General features: G+C 43.6%; 13 protein-coding genes across 13 annotated transcripts; 4 read left to right on the plus strand and 9 right to left on the minus strand.

Annotated features, from left to right (window-relative positions):
- Positions 1–110: 110 nt before the first annotated feature.
- LIA1 (deoxyhypusine monooxygenase) lies at positions 111–1088 on the minus strand (the record flags this gene model as incomplete). Its single annotated transcript, XM_056229116.1, has 1 exon — positions 111–1088. One exon carries the CDS (start codon positions 1086–1088, stop codon positions 111–113), a length of 978 nt encoding a protein of 325 aa, XP_056083167.1.
- Positions 1089–1441: 353 nt separating this feature from the next.
- Positions 1442–2611, minus strand: NPA3 (GTPase NPA3; the record flags this gene model as incomplete). The annotated part of the gene is made up of 1 exon (XM_056229117.1): positions 1442–2611. One exon carries the CDS (start codon positions 2609–2611, stop codon positions 1442–1444), a length of 1170 nt encoding a protein of 389 aa, XP_056083168.1.
- A 213-nt stretch (positions 2612–2824) lies between these two features.
- OPI3 (bifunctional phosphatidyl-N-methylethanolamine N-methyltransferase/phosphatidyl-N-dimethylethanolamine N-methyltransferase) lies at positions 2825–3445 on the minus strand (the record flags this gene model as incomplete). Its single annotated transcript, XM_056229118.1, has 1 exon — positions 2825–3445. One exon carries the CDS (start codon positions 3443–3445, stop codon positions 2825–2827), a length of 621 nt encoding a protein of 206 aa, XP_056083169.1.
- Positions 3446–3699: 254 nt separating this feature from the next.
- On the plus strand, positions 3700–4266 carry MOG1 (Ran GTPase-binding protein MOG1; the record flags this gene model as incomplete). The annotated part of the gene is made up of 1 exon (XM_056229119.1): positions 3700–4266. The coding sequence occupies one exon, from the start codon at positions 3700–3702 to the stop codon at positions 4264–4266; it is 567 nt and encodes a 188-aa protein (XP_056083170.1).
- A 192-nt stretch (positions 4267–4458) lies between these two features.
- Positions 4459–5655, plus strand: HOC1 (alpha-1,6-mannosyltransferase; the record flags this gene model as incomplete). The annotated part of the gene is made up of 1 exon (XM_056229120.1): positions 4459–5655. One exon carries the CDS (start codon positions 4459–4461, stop codon positions 5653–5655), a length of 1197 nt encoding a protein of 398 aa, XP_056083171.1.
- A 200-nt stretch (positions 5656–5855) lies between these two features.
- Positions 5856–7106, minus strand: CDC11 (septin CDC11; the record flags this gene model as incomplete). The annotated part of the gene is made up of 1 exon (XM_056229121.1): positions 5856–7106. The coding sequence occupies one exon, from the start codon at positions 7104–7106 to the stop codon at positions 5856–5858; it is 1251 nt and encodes a 416-aa protein (XP_056083172.1).
- Positions 7107–7660: 554 nt separating this feature from the next.
- MIR1 (Mir1p) lies at positions 7661–8596 on the minus strand (the record flags this gene model as incomplete). The annotated part of the gene is made up of 1 exon (XM_056229122.1): positions 7661–8596. The coding sequence occupies one exon, from the start codon at positions 8594–8596 to the stop codon at positions 7661–7663; it is 936 nt and encodes a 311-aa protein (XP_056083173.1).
- Positions 8597–9253: 657 nt separating this feature from the next.
- BNA2 (dioxygenase BNA2) lies at positions 9254–10612 on the plus strand (the record flags this gene model as incomplete). Its single annotated transcript, XM_056229123.1, has 1 exon — positions 9254–10612. The coding sequence occupies one exon, from the start codon at positions 9254–9256 to the stop codon at positions 10610–10612; it is 1359 nt and encodes a 452-aa protein (XP_056083174.1).
- Positions 10613–10826: 214 nt separating this feature from the next.
- On the minus strand, positions 10827–12011 carry AIM24 (Aim24p; the record flags this gene model as incomplete). The annotated part of the gene is made up of 1 exon (XM_056229124.1): positions 10827–12011. One exon carries the CDS (start codon positions 12009–12011, stop codon positions 10827–10829), a length of 1185 nt encoding a protein of 394 aa, XP_056083175.1.
- Positions 12012–12300: 289 nt separating this feature from the next.
- Positions 12301–12642, minus strand: EAF6 (Eaf6p; the record flags this gene model as incomplete). The annotated part of the gene is made up of 1 exon (XM_056229126.1): positions 12301–12642. One exon carries the CDS (start codon positions 12640–12642, stop codon positions 12301–12303), a length of 342 nt encoding a protein of 113 aa, XP_056083176.1.
- Positions 12643–13010: 368 nt separating this feature from the next.
- On the minus strand, positions 13011–13931 carry ACF4 (Acf4p; the record flags this gene model as incomplete). Its single annotated transcript, XM_056229127.1, has 1 exon — positions 13011–13931. The coding sequence occupies one exon, from the start codon at positions 13929–13931 to the stop codon at positions 13011–13013; it is 921 nt and encodes a 306-aa protein (XP_056083177.1).
- Positions 13932–14118: 187 nt separating this feature from the next.
- Positions 14119–15393, plus strand: SKDI10G2830 (uncharacterized protein; the record flags this gene model as incomplete). The annotated part of the gene is made up of 1 exon (XM_056229128.1): positions 14119–15393. One exon carries the CDS (start codon positions 14119–14121, stop codon positions 15391–15393), a length of 1275 nt encoding a protein of 424 aa, XP_056083178.1.
- A 110-nt stretch (positions 15394–15503) lies between these two features.
- TMH11 (Tmh11p) lies at positions 15504–15821 on the minus strand (the record flags this gene model as incomplete). The annotated part of the gene is made up of 1 exon (XM_056229129.1): positions 15504–15821. The coding sequence occupies one exon, from the start codon at positions 15819–15821 to the stop codon at positions 15504–15506; it is 318 nt and encodes a 105-aa protein (XP_056083179.1).
- Positions 15822–16189: the final 368 nt, after the last annotated feature.

Genomic DNA, 16189 nt, shown 5'->3' on the forward strand with positions numbered 1-16189 from the left:
TGTTATTTGATACATTCGTGAATAACGGAGGGATGTGGGTTCTGAAAAGTATAAAATACAAGGTTACATAATAGCTGCTGTTACTGCTATTGTTGATGATGTTGACGTTTCTATTTAGCAGTTGGAGCGTACTCTAGTTCGTTGCTGTTTTCGTAATCGTACATATCCAAGGCAACGATACAAGATTCTCTAACGACATCAACCTCGTCGTTAAGGTAAGATCTCAAGACACCGACAACTTCTGGAGAGGCAATGGCCCCTAAGGCTTCAGCAGCTTCGTGCCTAACCATAGGAGCTTCTTCCTTTTTGCCCAAAACTTCGATCAAACTTGGGACGGCAGCTGGGCTACCTATCTGACCGAAAACGTAGGCAATTTCATGCTTGAAAAGAGAGGATTCTGCACTGAAACCAGTGGCCAAGGCCAAGACCGCTTCGTCAGTACCGATATCTCTCAGTCTAAACATAGCTCTGTATCTCTGGAACAAAGGTTGCTTTTGGTCGTTCAATAAGGCCTGTAGTTCTGGAATGCTAGCGTCCTTGTCCAATGGTAAAGGTGGAGCAGGGTCGATGCTTGAGTATAGGGATTGTTGCAGACTTTCCTTGTCCTTCGCACCACCATGGGTCCAGTTGATCCTGTTGATGGCCAATTCACAGGTTTCTCTGACAGCAACGTGTGGATCTTCCTTAGCTGCTTTGTTTAAGTCGTCCAATGAACCCTTGTCACCTAGGGCACCCAAAGCCTCGGCAGCCTCATGTCTGACCATTGGCTCTTGGTTTTGGTCCAGCATAACGTGTCTTAGGGTTGGAGCGGCGTCTAAATTCTTGGTTTGACCCAAAACATAGGCGACTTCATGCTTCAACAACTCAGACTTGTCATTAACAAAGGATTCTGCGATGTATCCGATGGCCTTTTTAGCTTCTTCTGGTTTGGTAGCGAATTCCTCAGCAACGGTCTTTAAGTTGAACAAGGCTCTGAATCTGTTGGCCAGGACGCTTTCGCCGGACTTGTTGACCAAGATGTCTCTTAGCTGCTCCAAAGTGCATTTATCGACGTTTTCTTGGAAATGCTTTTCAAAATTAGTGGACATTTTTTTTTTCTTGCGTGGGAGTGTATGAATTACTGCTATTCTTGGAATCAGGATGTAGGCGTATCCTCGAATGCACACGTATATCTACTAGATCTGCCTTATGTAATTTATATGATAAAAATGCTCCAGCTCATCGAGAAAATTTTTCCTTTCTCCCACGCAGAATAAAAATTTTTTTTTTTTTTTTTTGGGTTTTCGCTGCCGTTCTACAGGGATTTCTGTGGGAGGGACCAGATCTATTGTTCAAAAGGTAATAAACGTGGGAGTTTATCTGACGTTCTCTCTTGCAATTCCATTGTCTTTTTTTTCTGCGGGTCGAACGATCACCGAGCAAAAGTGCTGTACGTAGTTACTTAGTTCCTAATGTACTTAGCGATATTTTCCGCAGTTTCGCTACTGACCGCTTTTCCTGCTTGTTGCATAGATTCCTGGTATCTTCTTTGTAGGTCTGGAGCAGAGTTTTCGTTGACCTCGCCCTTTGTTCTTTCTTCGCCTGGGAATGTGTACTCCCGCTCAACGTCTTCGTCCTCGTCTCTGTCTACAAGGCCATCGTTAGCGTCCTCTTCGAGATCGCTAATTGCATCTATGCTGTCGTTGTCGTTGGCGGTTTTATTTGCAGCAGCACTGTCCCCCTCGTTTAGCCCTAGGTCCTTCATCAGCCCATTCAGTGATTTTTGCTTTCTCAGCTCTTCCTTCTTCTTCTTTAGACTCAATGCCTTTTCACGTTCCTGCTTGTAGTACTGGTCATATTCATCGACCTTCTTGTCGACGCATTGCATGAACTCGTCGAACCCATCACCGGTGAAACTGGAGACACCGACGACGTCCAGCTGCGAATAGAACTCTTCCAGCATCAGTGACATGGAATTGACCAATGAGCTCATGTAGCCGGAACCCAGCCCATTGTCACCGTTCAAGTCTTGATCCTCTTTTATGGCCCTTTGGAAGCTCTCGAAATCCGTCATCCACTCCTTAGCAAAGTCAGCCTTGCACACATCGGTCTTGTTGAAAACCACGATCATGGGTAGCTTGGTCTTGTACAGAATGGAACAGGCGTACAGCATGTTACTTATGAATGTAGTTGGAGATGAGTTTCTGGGCGTATCCACGATGTAGGCAATCACCGTGGGGAAGCTGGAGGCGAAGGATTCGGTAATGATGGCACCGGAAGCACTCCAAACAAAACATTCGATCTGACCCGGGGTGTCAATGATGCAGTTTTGGAACTTGTCCTGCTTCTGCTCCACCAGCTTGATCACTTGGTCAATCTTGGTGCTGAACAAGTTTAGACTGGTGACGATGGCTCCGTTAGGCCCTAGTTGGTAGTTCTCCATCACCTTCTTGTACTTGATGGAGTCTCTGATGTCGATGTTGGCACCATAAGGAACTCTCAACACTGCAGGATCGAGATTGATTACGTATGGTGGCGTTTTCTCTGCTCGCAAGTGAGAATTCAGCCTCTGCATGAAGGTCGTCTTGCCGGACCCGGCCATCCCAATACATATGATCGTGCTCAAACCCATTGTTGTCTTGTTCTTGGTTTTTTCACTTTGTGTATATGTGTTTGAGTGCGGTTTCTTCTGACTGGCTGTTCCTTGCTAAATAGAGCATCGCATTGAAATTTTTTTTTCACTTCCGCGAAGAATTTGCTTACAAAGCTACCTAGGTGGCAGTAGTTATACAGGCTTCTATACATTACAGAGTGTACGTAGAGTGCGGAAGTGCGCACGGATCGCTCACATGTTCTTTTTGGCCTTGTCACGGTTGGCATAGATCATGGCGGTGAATGGCTCTTCCCAACGGAGGGCAATCTTGTACATGAAGTAAACTACAGCGGATACAACCAACCCAGCAGGCTTCCCCTTGTATAGAGCCATACCTAGGAAAGACAACGTAGAGCCCTGGTACATCGGATTGTCGGACACATTGAAGGGGAACCCAGTGACTCTTTCGTCCATCAGGATGCCGAAGTAGTCACCCAAGTATGTACCGGTGATGCCCAGCTTGTACATGGAGCTCAGAACAAGCACTTGGCCTGCACCAAAGAGCACCATGCCCAGCTTGGCCCAGTTTCCCCCAGTGATCAGAGAACATGTAGGCTGTTCACGCAATGCAGACTCGTAGACCATGTCTCTGATGATCCCTATGCAAAAAATGGTGGCCGCCAACATGTAACAGCCCTTCTTGGCACCACCACACATCTTGGTTAGAGAGTGCGTGTGGTACTCGATTCTGGCCACAATGTTCCAGAAGATGGGGTTGAACATCGTGCACATGATGGCCAGCTGGAACTTGGAGGACTGGAAATGCACACTTTGGACGAGTTGCTGGATGATCTCTTGGACTGACTCCTTCATTGCTTGCTGTATACGTTGGCTTGCCGTGTCTGGCTGAACTTCGTAACATTGCAAAAGCACGTTCATGACCTCCAGTTGTGCTTCTCTTATAAAGACCCCTTATCCAGTGCTTATTGGAGAAACAATCGACAGAGAGCAAAGATGCATGTGTGGGTTTGCATATGAAGATTGAAAAGGCCTCCTATATTTCATAACCGGTGTTGCTACATTCCACATGCACTCCCATTGCCACCGATCCTGGTCATCGAGCAAGCATGAGCAATAAGGAAGTCGAGCTATACGGCGGTGCCATCATTACGGTTGTCCCACCTGGGTTCTTGGACGCTTCTACTTTGAGAGAGGTTCCCGATACGCAAGAGGTGTACGTCAACTCTCGTCGCGAAACAGAGGACTTTGGAGATGGACTAGCCACTAACGAGAGCATCATCGTGGATCTCTTGGAGACCGTCGACAAAGCCGATCTTAAGGAAGCCTGGAAGTTTCATGTGGAGGATCTGACCGAGCTGAATGGGACCACCGCATGGGAAACTTTGCAAGAAGACACCGTTCAGCAGGGGACCAAACTCACCGGGCTCGTTGTGGAGGTGGCAAATAAGTGGGGGAAACTAGACCTGGCACAGACAGTTGTTGTCGGCGTGGCGTTGATCAGGCTGCCCCAGTTTGACACGGATGTGGTCATCTCCATCAACGTACCGTTGACCAGGGAGGAATCCTCGCAAGCAAGTAAGAATGAGGTGCCTCCAAGGTGTCATGCTGCTTACCGATTGCTGCAAGAAATGGTGGAGAAGTTCCACATTGTGGACCCTTCGCTCTTTGCATAAGCTATCTTAAATATATTTAATAGTATGTATAGCGTAAAATATGTTTTTTCCGATATGTATAACGATTTTTTCCGAAGAGCGAAGAAAAGTGAAAAAGACAATAATGATCATATTTCGCACACGTACTCCTGCAAAGGAGAGAATCTGCATTGGAAAGACGGCAGATAGATCAGTAGAGTGTGGAGGTGAATGATGAGCAAGACTACGAAAAGGGCATCCGGTATCAGGAGATTGATGCTGTTTGCAGTAATAGCTCTCATCTCGTTGGCGCTGGCAGTTCGGTATCTCTTTCACAACTCTAATGCCACCGATTTACAGAAAATTCTACAGAACTTGCCCAAAGAGATCTCTCAAAGCATTAATTACGCCAATACCATCCAGAGCACTGACTCTGATTTAGTCCAACATTTTGAAAAATTAGCCCAGGAGATCAGACATCAGCAAGACGTTCAGGCCAAGCAGTTTGATAAACAACGTAAGATACTGGAAAAGAAGATCCAGGATTTGAAACAAACCCCACCGGAGGCCACATTAAGAGAACGCATAGCCTTTACATTTCCTTACGATTCTCATGCTAAGTTCCCAGCATTTATTTGGCAAACCTGGTCCAATGATCAGAGCCCGGAAAGTGTTCAAGATATAAAGGGTATGTGGGAAAGCAAGAACCCCGGTTTTGCGCACGAAGTGTTGAATCACGATGTGATAAACGCGCTAGTACATCACTACTTCTATTCCATACCGGAGATTCTAGAGACCTATGAGGCTCTGCCTTCTGTCATCTTGAAGATCGATTTCTTCAAATACTTGATCTTGTTGGTCCATGGAGGTGTCTATGCAGACATCGACACGTTTCCCGTGCAACCTATTCCAAACTGGATTCCCGAAGAGTTGTCACCTTCCGATATCGGGCTAATAGTAGGCGTCGAGGAGGATGCTCAAAGAGCTGATTGGAGAACCAAGTATATTAGAAGGCTACAGTTTGGTACATGGATTATACAAGCTAAACCGGGTCATCCCATATTGCGAGAGATCATTGCTCAAATCATCGAGACCACTTTACAAAGGAAGAAGGACGACCAATTGAGCGTTAATCTGAGAAATGATTTGAATATTATGAGTTGGACGGGTTCTGGGTTATGGACTGACACCATTTTCACATATTTCAATGACTTCATGAGAAGTGGGGTCAGGGAAAAGGTCACATGGAGATTATTCCATAACTTAAAACAGCCAAAACTGCTAAGCGATGTTCTAGTTTTCCCCAAGTTCTCGTTTGACTGCCCAAACGAAATCGGTAACGATAATGATGATCCGCACAAGAATCTTTATTTTATTAGTCATTTGGCTTCACAATTCTGGAAAAATGCTCCGAAAGTGGAACAAAGATAGGTAACCCTGGACACTCTTTAATAAGAAACCCTTTTGTTGATTTTTTTTTCTTTCTTTCCGATACTATTACTATTATTACTTTTAAAAGATAAAAACAATGTACTGGATGTATTTACTTATGTATGTACTTTCTTCTTCTTCCTCTCTGTATATGTGGAGGAAGAAGAAAGGAGACAGGAAGGAGGACAAAAGCCCAAGGTTTATTCTTCCTGTTTGATTTTGGCCTCTTTTTCCAGTCTGGCTTCAATTTCTCTCAATTCCTTTTCTCTTTGTAGCAGTTCTTGTCTTTTCAACAGTAGTTCTTGCTGGACTCTTTCCTCAAATGCCTTCAATCGTTCTTCTTCCAATCGTATTTGTTCTTCACGTGCCATATAAGTTTCGTTATTTTCAACGGTGTTTTGCCCACGCATGTCGGATGTTGGGCTGAGAGTGTCGTTCTTAATATCATTATTTTGCTTAAAGGGGTTCGTGTTTCTCCTTGTTGTTGTGGCGGATGAAGACGGTGAACCGTTCAATTTCGTGAGGTTCGGACGTATGGAATCTGTCGCGACAGATTCACCAGACAGCGCTTCGGTTCTATATCTTTCATATAGTATTTCGTGTGTATAGTTTTTCAGGTCATTTAAGTGGGAGATCAATAGTGCATTCCTCAAAATAACAAAATCAGAAATCGAGGAATCTTCTACGTCCAGTATCCCCCATGGATATTTTCTGCCGCGAATTGTTCCAACGTCTCCACCCAGTTCGTACACTTCGTTGGACCCAATAATGGCAAAGGGTAGAAGCGTACGCAAGTACATGTTTGTTTCATAGTCTTCGTCGGATATTTCATCTTCATCGAAGGGAAAATTATAGATTGGCAGATTCCATCTATCGATGTCTTCCATGATCAATTTTTTATTCAGTTTCAGTTCATCTCTTGTCAATGAATCTGATTTACCGATCACGGGGATGATGTTAACCAGGGAACCCAATTGCTTGATGAATTCGACATCAATTTCCTTTAAACCATGACCGGTTGAGTTTATTAGATAAAGACAACAGTGAACCCTGCCGTCCTTAAACCTTGGGTTTCTTCTCACACGGCTTTCCTCCAGTAAGATCTCGTCGTATTGGTGACGAATGTAATCAGAAATGATCTCGAAGGATGGGGAATTATCCAGAGAATCGCCAAATCCCGGAGTATCGATGATATTAAGCTGGATCTTGACACCTTCATCATCCTCCAGTTCGACTGTCTCCTCCCTCAATTGCAAGTCTATTTCCGTGGACGTGTCTGTGGGCAAGAGAATTGTCGTCGAAGTGTCTACGACTTGTTGACCGCACAGGGTGTTTATAAAAGTTGACCTGCCTGAGCCTGACTGGCCCACGATCATCACAGTGAAGGTGATACCTCTTTTCAAATGCTTTCTTTTCCTTAATGCAGAGGACGCGTCAATTATTCCGGACATATCTGGCGGTATACAAATTAATTTCCTGTGATATTGAGGTCTAATCGACTCCAGATCGGGCCATTAGTACGTGGTGTCACTGTTTATTTCTTGATCAAATTGCTCTTGTTTATTTTTACTGTTAAAAGGCGGAAAAAGCTAAAAAAATTGACGATGTGGAGGTCGGGTAACAGCAGGTCACATAGTTCGTCATCAATACATATAAATATATATATATATGTATACCTTTATGGAACCGCTCTTATATTTTGACTGAGCATCCCTGGTTCGGTGTGGTAAGCCAACGAGGGGTGGAAGGGCCAATACATTATTCGAAACACATTTTTAGTCTACCTTTTTTCTTTTTGGTGTGGGTGAACAAAGGGTACAAGAAAGGAGGAGTTTGGGCTGATAATAAAAAACTCGGAAAAAGAATACTAGTGATTGAATAGAGTACATTTTTAAACAGATTATATATATATTTCCTTTGGTAACTCTTTCTTAGAATATGAAAAAAAAGGGCTCGGGCGACATTGAGGGGAGAATGTATATGCATGTATCAATCAAGACCATTCTTAATGACCACCGCCACCGATTTCAATAGTTGGTGGACAACCCAAGGTGCTCTTCAAAGAACCGTAAATACCGAATTGCAATGAGGTTAGAGTACCGACCATGACCAAACGAGTAGGCAACCCAGTAAAGGAACCAAAGAACCCTAATTGCTTGGCCAATTGCGCCAACAACCCGACGGTAGATTGGCCAGGGGCCTTTTTGGTCTTGTTAACCTTGGACAGCAACGTGTCTGCTGGTTGAGAGACAATGGCGGCAGCCAAACCAGCAGTCAAACCGGAAAGCAAATTCAACAAAGTGGCAGAAGTGGAAGACAATTTTTCCTTTGGACCGGCGAAACCGTAGTAGAATTCGGACGCACGTTCAAAGACCAAAAATTTAGCAATGTTGTAGGGAATTTGTTTGAATAAAATCGGAGTGAACCCGCTGTAAAACGAACCGGCACCCTCTTCTTTCAAAATCCTGGAAAACCCGCCGACCAGTCCATTGGCGAACTGAGGCTGGGAGACCAATCTAATTCTGGTCGCCTCTAGAGGACACAAAGCAATGTCTGCCAAGAACTCAGCCATGGCGGCAGACCCCATGTAAACGGAGTTCTTGTAATGAGAAGCGGTGTCGTAGCCCAGATTGTCGATGAAGAATTTCTTGAACACTTCGTAACCACCGAACTTGAAGGCACCTTGGATAGAGTAACCCAACAATGTGGGGCCGAACCCAGTCAACAACGCGCCCGCACCTTCACCAGAGATGATTTGCTTGAAAGAGCCAACCATACCCTTATTGTATACGGTAGGTTCCAGCTGGATTCTGGTCTTAACAACATCGATGGGGACCATACTGGAGTGAGTAGACCCACACCCAATGGCGCCGGCTAGGGCAAATTTCATGTAGTCAGAGACGGAGTACTGTGGAATAACAGGAGCAGCAGACACAGACATGGCGAGAGGGGACGATTCTATCTTGTAGTTCTTCTACTTGCAGATCTGCCTTTTCTTTGAGATGGTAGTTGTTGATAAAAAGATCGAGAGGATGGATCGCATTTAAAAATCTTCTCGAAACAGGCCGCGGCCGGGCATAGGACGAGTTCTCGGCGCTGATTGGCTGGCGACGGCTGGACAGAGTCGCAGTTGTTGCTCGCTCACGTATGGTAGAGGGACTATAGGAGCATACGACGGGATGCTACTCCGTGAAAGACAATACGAAATGTATTGTCTTTGAAGGAGCAGACCTCCTACCAGGAAGCCACAGCCCGTATCGGCGACAGTGCCCTCCCCTAAGACGAAAAACGCATCTTTCAGCTTCATTTGCAAAACACTCGCCGACCTTGCAAAATTCACGTAATGTTGGAACACTCGCTGGAACACAGGTCGCGTTCCAGATGCCTGTTTGCTGCTGCTGTGTTGCAATAGAGGCCACTTTCGGTAGCGGCCTTTTTTTTATTCTTTTTTTTCTCTCTATGGGCTGACGCTGTCACTTTTCGACGTCGCTCCGAGGCAAAAAAGCCACCGCCATAAATAATTACTGTCACACACACTAGATGTCCATATATCTTTAGTATATATAAGGCGAAAATAAAAGAAAGAGTCAGCGCCGACATGAACAACACTTATACTAGCGAACCACAGATGCCACACAGAACAAAAATGAGACCGCTACCAGTGCTAGAAGAATACTGCATTTCACCACACCATGGGTTTTTGGATGGCCTGTTACCCTTGACCAGGCTGTCCAGCAAGAAATACAAGAAATGGGAAGAAATCGTTGCCGAACTACCCTCTCTTTTGCAAGAGGGGAGCAAGGTGCGGACTGCTATCGATGAGTTGGATGTCTTAGACTTGGACGACACCATACTGGGTGACGTCAGGGAGCTCAGAAGAGCTTATTCCATCCTGGGATTTATGGCACACGCTTATATTTGGGCCACCGGGACTCCCCGGGACGTTCTACCGGAATGTATTGCAAGGCCGCTGTTGGAGACAGCGGACATTTTGGGAGTACCCCCATTAGCTACATATTCCTCGTTGGTGCTATGGAACTTCAAGGTTGCCGATAAGTGCAAGAAAACGGAACCCGGGTATTTGGACTTGGAAAATATTACCACCATAAATACCTTCACGGGGACCGTGGACGAAAGCTGGTTTTATCTGGTCAGCGTGCGGTTTGAAAAAATCGGCAGCTCTTGTTTGAACCATGGCTTGGACATATTGAGGGCTATTAGGGACGGCGATAAGGACGGCGCCGTGATAAACGGGTTGGAGAACTTGGCTGCTGCCATCGAAAGATTATCAAAGGCTTTGATGGAAATGGAGACCAAGTGTGAACCAAACGTGTTTTACTTCAAGATAAGACCATTTCTGGCCGGATGGACTAACATGTCACATATGGGTTTACCGCAAGGTGTTCGGTATGGCGCCGAGGGTCAGTACCAGATCTTTTCTGGCGGGTCCAATGCGCAAAGTTCGTTGATACAGGCACTAGACATTCTGTTAGGCGTGAAGCACACTGCCAATGCTGCGCATTCTTCCAGGGGGGACAGTAAGATTAACTACCTGGACGAAATGAAAAAATATATGCCGAGACAACATCGCGATTTTCTTTACCATTTGGCCTCGGTGTGTGACATTCGCGAATATGTATTCCTTCACATTTCGAACCAGCCCTTGCAAGAGGCGTACGGTCATTGTATTTCCATGCTGCAAAAATTTAGAGACAACCACATTCAGATCGTCACCAAATACATTATTTTGCCCTCCAACTCGAAGCAACTCGCCCCCAAGAAAAAAGAAGTGCTAAATCCAATCGAACCCAACACCAAGACATGTGCTTGCTCCGGACCAAAAACCGCCTCGTCCAAGACCATCGGAACCGGCGGTACGAGATTAATGCCCTTCTTGAAACAGTGCAGAGACGAAACCGTTGCCGCTGTGAAGACCAAAAATAAGAATAAAAATTGACATTATACAGTTTATAAACACCTACTCTTTTTCTTTCTTTTTCTCTCTTGACGCAGGAGTTCTAGAACTTTGAGCTTTTCAGTGCTTCTTCTCGACCATATTTACATACATATATACACTTACATACACGCATGTACCGTGTGCTACATGCTTCTTTCCTTTAAATTTTTATGTATAAACCAGGGGGGGTGTCAGAAAGAGACTACAGAGGATTTTACGTGAACTTGGACGTACTTTGGAAGTCAACCTTCCCATTACGGGAGACGCTTGCAATAAACAACGAAGGTCTGTTGGCAAGTTCGATGATCTTTGAATTGACATCATTAGCAACCTTCTCCTTCAAATCGGCATCGTTCTCGTTTCCGTCATTCTTCTTGACGTGACCCTTGGATGTTAGTTTAGTTAGAATATTATCTTTAGATGTCGTCATTTCATGAGTCTGTATCAAAATTGTTCTTGGACCCTTCACTTTCATAAAGTACGAATCAATACCATAGATGTATCTTTTTTCATATTGGTTTCGAATCCAACTACCCATCCTTTTGAAAAATCGAACGGTTTGTCCGTAAGCGGATCTAATCGTTGAGTTCATGACAGCTCTAGGTACTACGTTATCATTGCTTTTATCTCCTGCGTCTGCGGCCTCCACGTGCAATTCTTGTCTCTCAACGGAACTTGCGATGTCCAGTTGGCTTTGGCCATTGATGGCCAAAATATTTCTAGAATTGACCAATATTTTGTCGCTCTCATCAATTAATTCAATCGAATACACCGAGCCACCTCCACATACTAATACGTTACCCCTACCGTTCAGAATTTGAAATTTCCGTGGTAGTCGTGACTTTGCTGAGCTCGAAGCCAATTTTCTTGGGGTGGGAATGATTGGTGACTTGATTTCTAGACTGGAATTCTGTTCGAATGCAATTATCGAATCCTTGCCGAATACATTCCAATCTTTGGTTCCAGTCAAATTCAAAACAGATAAACTTCTTGAAGAATTGAAAGATCTCCCCGAAGTTTGGAAATTTGGAGCTGCCAGTATTTCCAAACTAGAAAGGCCGATGATCCTATGAAACAACGATGATTTGAATGAACGGAACTTAATCAAGTTCGACCAGAAATTGAGCCACTTATAGGAGAGGGAGAGATGGTCTAAATTATGTATGGAAACCAAGCAATCCTTTTTGATACAGATGGGTATATTAGGTTGCACAGTGATAGATGCAATTTGGCCATTTTCATCTACCAGTTTGAAACGGGAAGTGACAACATCCTTGCTTAAGTTTTCGATATAGGTTTTTTCTCTTGTGACAACATTACTCTCTGTCCTGGTCGCTTGAGTGTTCAAAAGAGAAGTAGTTCTCTGCCAAATTCGAGAATTCACCTTTGGACTCATCATGGCGAGTACCTATGTTTTCTCTATATCTGTTCTGATTCTTTTTATTGTTTTACTCGCTAGCCAATAAAATGATTGGGAAGGACGGAACCTTTAAAATTTTGCCCTTGTGAATTATTATGGAACACCTATTAGTATATATACATGTATATATATATATGGGAAATGAGAATGAAGTAAAGATTAGCAAGTATATAGCTGTATGATGACGATGGATGCTCCCTTCCGATTCACTTGCTTTTAGACGCTCAACAGAAATAAGTAATAGAAGTAGCGGTACAACGGAGTTGCACTATTCATTTTGCGATTGGCCATGCTGCTGCCTCACATATGAGGCGCTGCTTAGGGAAAAAATACGGTCATTATTATTGAATGCTGAGTCTGCATGGCCGTGGTGAGATTTAGAAAAGGTATCGAAACCTTTTATAATGTTACCGGAGTAGTGCGATTTTGACCCGTGAGTCCCACTATGCCCAGAATGATTGTTATTGCTGTTGTACGAAAAATACTCCGTCTCTTTATCGTATATCTCTTGTTGTAAACTGTCAAATGCATCTTCCTGTTGTTTCCTGTCCTGAAGGGACTTTTTTAGTTCTGCCTTCAACGCTTCATATTTCTTTAACTCATCAGTCATTTTCTTTTAAGTGCTTATTCGGCAATGAGCAGAGAACTTATGGAAAGTGCTGTTATGTGATAAAGTTTACCCTTTGAAAGTGACTATTTTTTCTGTATTCACTTTTCCCCCATATGCTTGTACCCCGGGTTCGTTATTGATTTTACCACGATCAGCCAAATTGTGTGAAGACTTTGGTTAATCGCTTCATGCAAGGTTTTTTCAGAAGGATGATCAAAATTCAGCAAAAAACTATGAATCAGGCAAAAAAGTGCCACCAACATAGTTGGATGCGTAGATGCAGCTGTTTATTCGTTGTTTTTAGTTAGGTCATAATTAAAATATTACACACAACAGTCTATCTAGAAAGCGTATTTATTTCTCGCTGACTATCTTCTAAATAAATGAATGGGTATGTCACCCATGGGCTGAAATTCTTCATCATCTTCATCATCACTGCGCACTTCATCATATTCATAGCCCATGTTTTCCTTTATGTAGTAGTTGTCTTTCTTACTTTTCCCCTTTTCCAAGAGATCATCGAATTCTTCTTCCTCCATACTCATTTGATTAAATTTGTTAAGTATTTTTTGTAGGAATGGCGCATTATTATCTGCAGTAGCAGCTGTATTTATATTTGTCCTTGCATTTCTTGATGGTAATGGGGGAGGTATCGGCCTTGACTTCAATTCCGAAGGACGATTGGGGGCCATATTTGGCACAGGTTGTGAGCGATTAGGCGAGTAGTTCGGCCTACGATTGGGTATGATGCTATTTACATTGTTGTTGGTGCTGCGACTGGGCTTGGTAAAAAATTCGCTAATACTTTTCTTACTTTTTAGTACGTTGGGTGAATTGTTCACATCCACTAAGGTTTGTTGAATTTTTCTGGTGAAAGTAGAAAGGTACTCATTTGTATTCTGGTTACCCAATTTTTGTTGTTCGTTTTGAGGTAAAGTATCCTTGAACTGCAATTCTAATTGCTTCAACTCTTTTTGAGCAACTTGTAACTTGAAACTCAATTCGTTGATTTCTCTGTGTTTTGCAGCTAATTTATATATTAAATCTTGATCGGTTGAAATTGGGCTTTGGTGGTCGCTCACAGGTGACTGGGTTGCGATACTTCTTTGCGGGCTCGATATGGGTATAGCAAGTCTCTTAGGCTTTAACGGTGTAGCGACCCTCGGTGATTGCGACCCTGATTGCATTGGTTGATCCTGCTGCTGCTGCTGACCTTGAGAATGTTTATCAACAATTGAAAGTTTATGCAGCTCAATCGGCTGACTAACAACACGCTGGTCTTCAGACATGGATATGAGATTGCTTTGTTGATTACTTTTGTGCAGTTTATGTTAGTCAACTGACTACGTTAAAAGTATCCTTTTTAAGTTTTGAAAAAACCTTTGATATACTGAAAAAAAAAAAAAGTTGATATTGTACTCAAAGAGAGTTTCAAATGGAGATGAAAAAGGTTGGGAACGGTTTATACAGCAAATGATGGACATTGACATAGGGAATTATTTTGAAAAGAGGCTCTATGATGACAAATTCTTAGATTTCATCAGGCATGATATCAAGACGCCCAAAAAGACTAAATATGTACTACAAAGGTCTACTGCGACGGATGAAGAGGGTGTACGACTACAAAGATTTTATCAATTAGGAGTAGACCTGAAACTAAAGCATTCCAAGCGGAAATCATTGAAGAAGCAAGGACGGATCAAAAACGCTACTGAGGAGCTGTTGCAATTATCCAATGAACAATTGAAACTCTTCAATAGGATAGCAGAAAGAGAAACTAACTGGATAATCTACCCACTATGGGTAATGGCCAAGCAACTAATCTGTTTGGCAAATGAATCAAATGAACTTAATAAAGAGTCGATCGAAGAGTGTGGGCGTACCATCCACAGAAGTTTTACCATCTGTCTCAATGACAGAAACCCAACGCTGAACGAAAACAAGAAAATTGGCTGTTATATGTTTGCTAATCTTGAATTTTCCATCTATCATCGGCTGGACAACAAGGATATGATTAAAAACTTGGTAAAGGTGCTCGAGAGCCGAGTAAATGCCCAGGATATCCCTCCTTTGAATCAAAGTCTAGCAATGGAACACAAATCTCAGCTAGTCTTATATAATTACTATTTGGGTCAATACTACGGATGCCTGGAGAACGACCACGAACGCGGGTTCTTTCACCTAAATGAGGCACTACTGCAATGCCCGGTGCTATATGTGGAATCCACGGGCAAGTTTGTGTTGCAGCGACAAATGGAAAAGATAATGATACTATTGGTGCCGTTTGCGCTCTTGACAAAGCGATTGTATCCACGTTGGGATCATCCGGTAATAACTGGTATAATTACGGGGAGCAAGCGCTTCAGCCAGGTCTATCCGAGGTTAGTGCGCAGTGTAATCACAGGGAACTTGCCGCTGTTTGATGCCACGGTTGCCAACCACGAAAGGTTCCTCCTTAAGCAAGGTTTGCACGTCGCCATGACGCTGCTTCGAGAGGTAGTCTTTGTTCGCTTAGTGGAGCGATGTTGGCAATGGGGTAATGACCGGAAAAGCATCATGCCCTTGAGTATCCTTCTGGCAATGGACTCACAGCTTAATTCTGCGGATGAGGATGAAGAAGAGCAATTAAACGCCCTGGAGTGCCACCTAGCGAGTGCTATAGCAAGTGGGCTTGTACGTGCTTACCTTTCTCACTCTAACCGTTGCATCGTTTTTAGTAAGAAAGAACCCTTTCCCCAAGGGACAAGATGAGAAATCATCACTAAACGAAAAGCTAAAAGAAATAAAGTTCTGTTTGTAAAACGAATATTATATTATATATATATATATATATATATATATGTAATTGTTTTCCCACTTCCTCAAGGGTAAAATTCCTTGTATCTGTTATAGTAGTAGTAACTGCCCATCCCACCCAGGGCTGTCAAAACGATAGGAACCGGTTTAGTGAACCTGGAAGGCATACCTCTGATAATCCCTGCACCAAGTAACAAAGAGGATGCGCCCAATGCCATTTCTAACCCACCGTCTCTGTTCATATGCAGCAAGTATCCGGCAATACCGTACACACTACCGAATACCAGTCCGGATACTAAAGATGGAATGGAGCCCTTACGGTAGTACCCCATGAGACCACCGGCCGCAGTCAAAAAACTCAATGTATATGCTGGATGTTCCATACTGATCTAGGAGCCCAAATTAACGTTCTTATTTTGGTCCTGTTTCTTTACTTACTTACCTCAGCGAACCATCGTCATCCCCTTCTCCTAAATATCCACGTCTCCCAGAGCTCCGTAGGGCGCGATACAGCAAATCATCCATTTCAGTACATTAGAGCAGTTGGACGGCGGCGCATTCGTTACCTTGTACGAAAGGCTGTTGAACAGAAATATTTCCATGCATTCAACAACTGCCACCGCTAGCGCACTTAGCAAGATCCAATGCAAGATTTTGTTGGGTTCCCTAGACAGCTCTCAAGCGGTTCTTGGGCAAAATTTCCATGGAAAGAACTTGAAAGAATAGCGGGAATAAGTCATTAATTTGCTTC

This window comes from Saccharomyces kudriavzevii, assembly GCF_947243775.1.
Source record: "Saccharomyces kudriavzevii IFO 1802 strain IFO1802 genome assembly, chromosome: 10".
Taxonomy (NCBI): Eukaryota; Fungi; Ascomycota; class Saccharomycetes; order Saccharomycetales; family Saccharomycetaceae; genus Saccharomyces; species Saccharomyces kudriavzevii.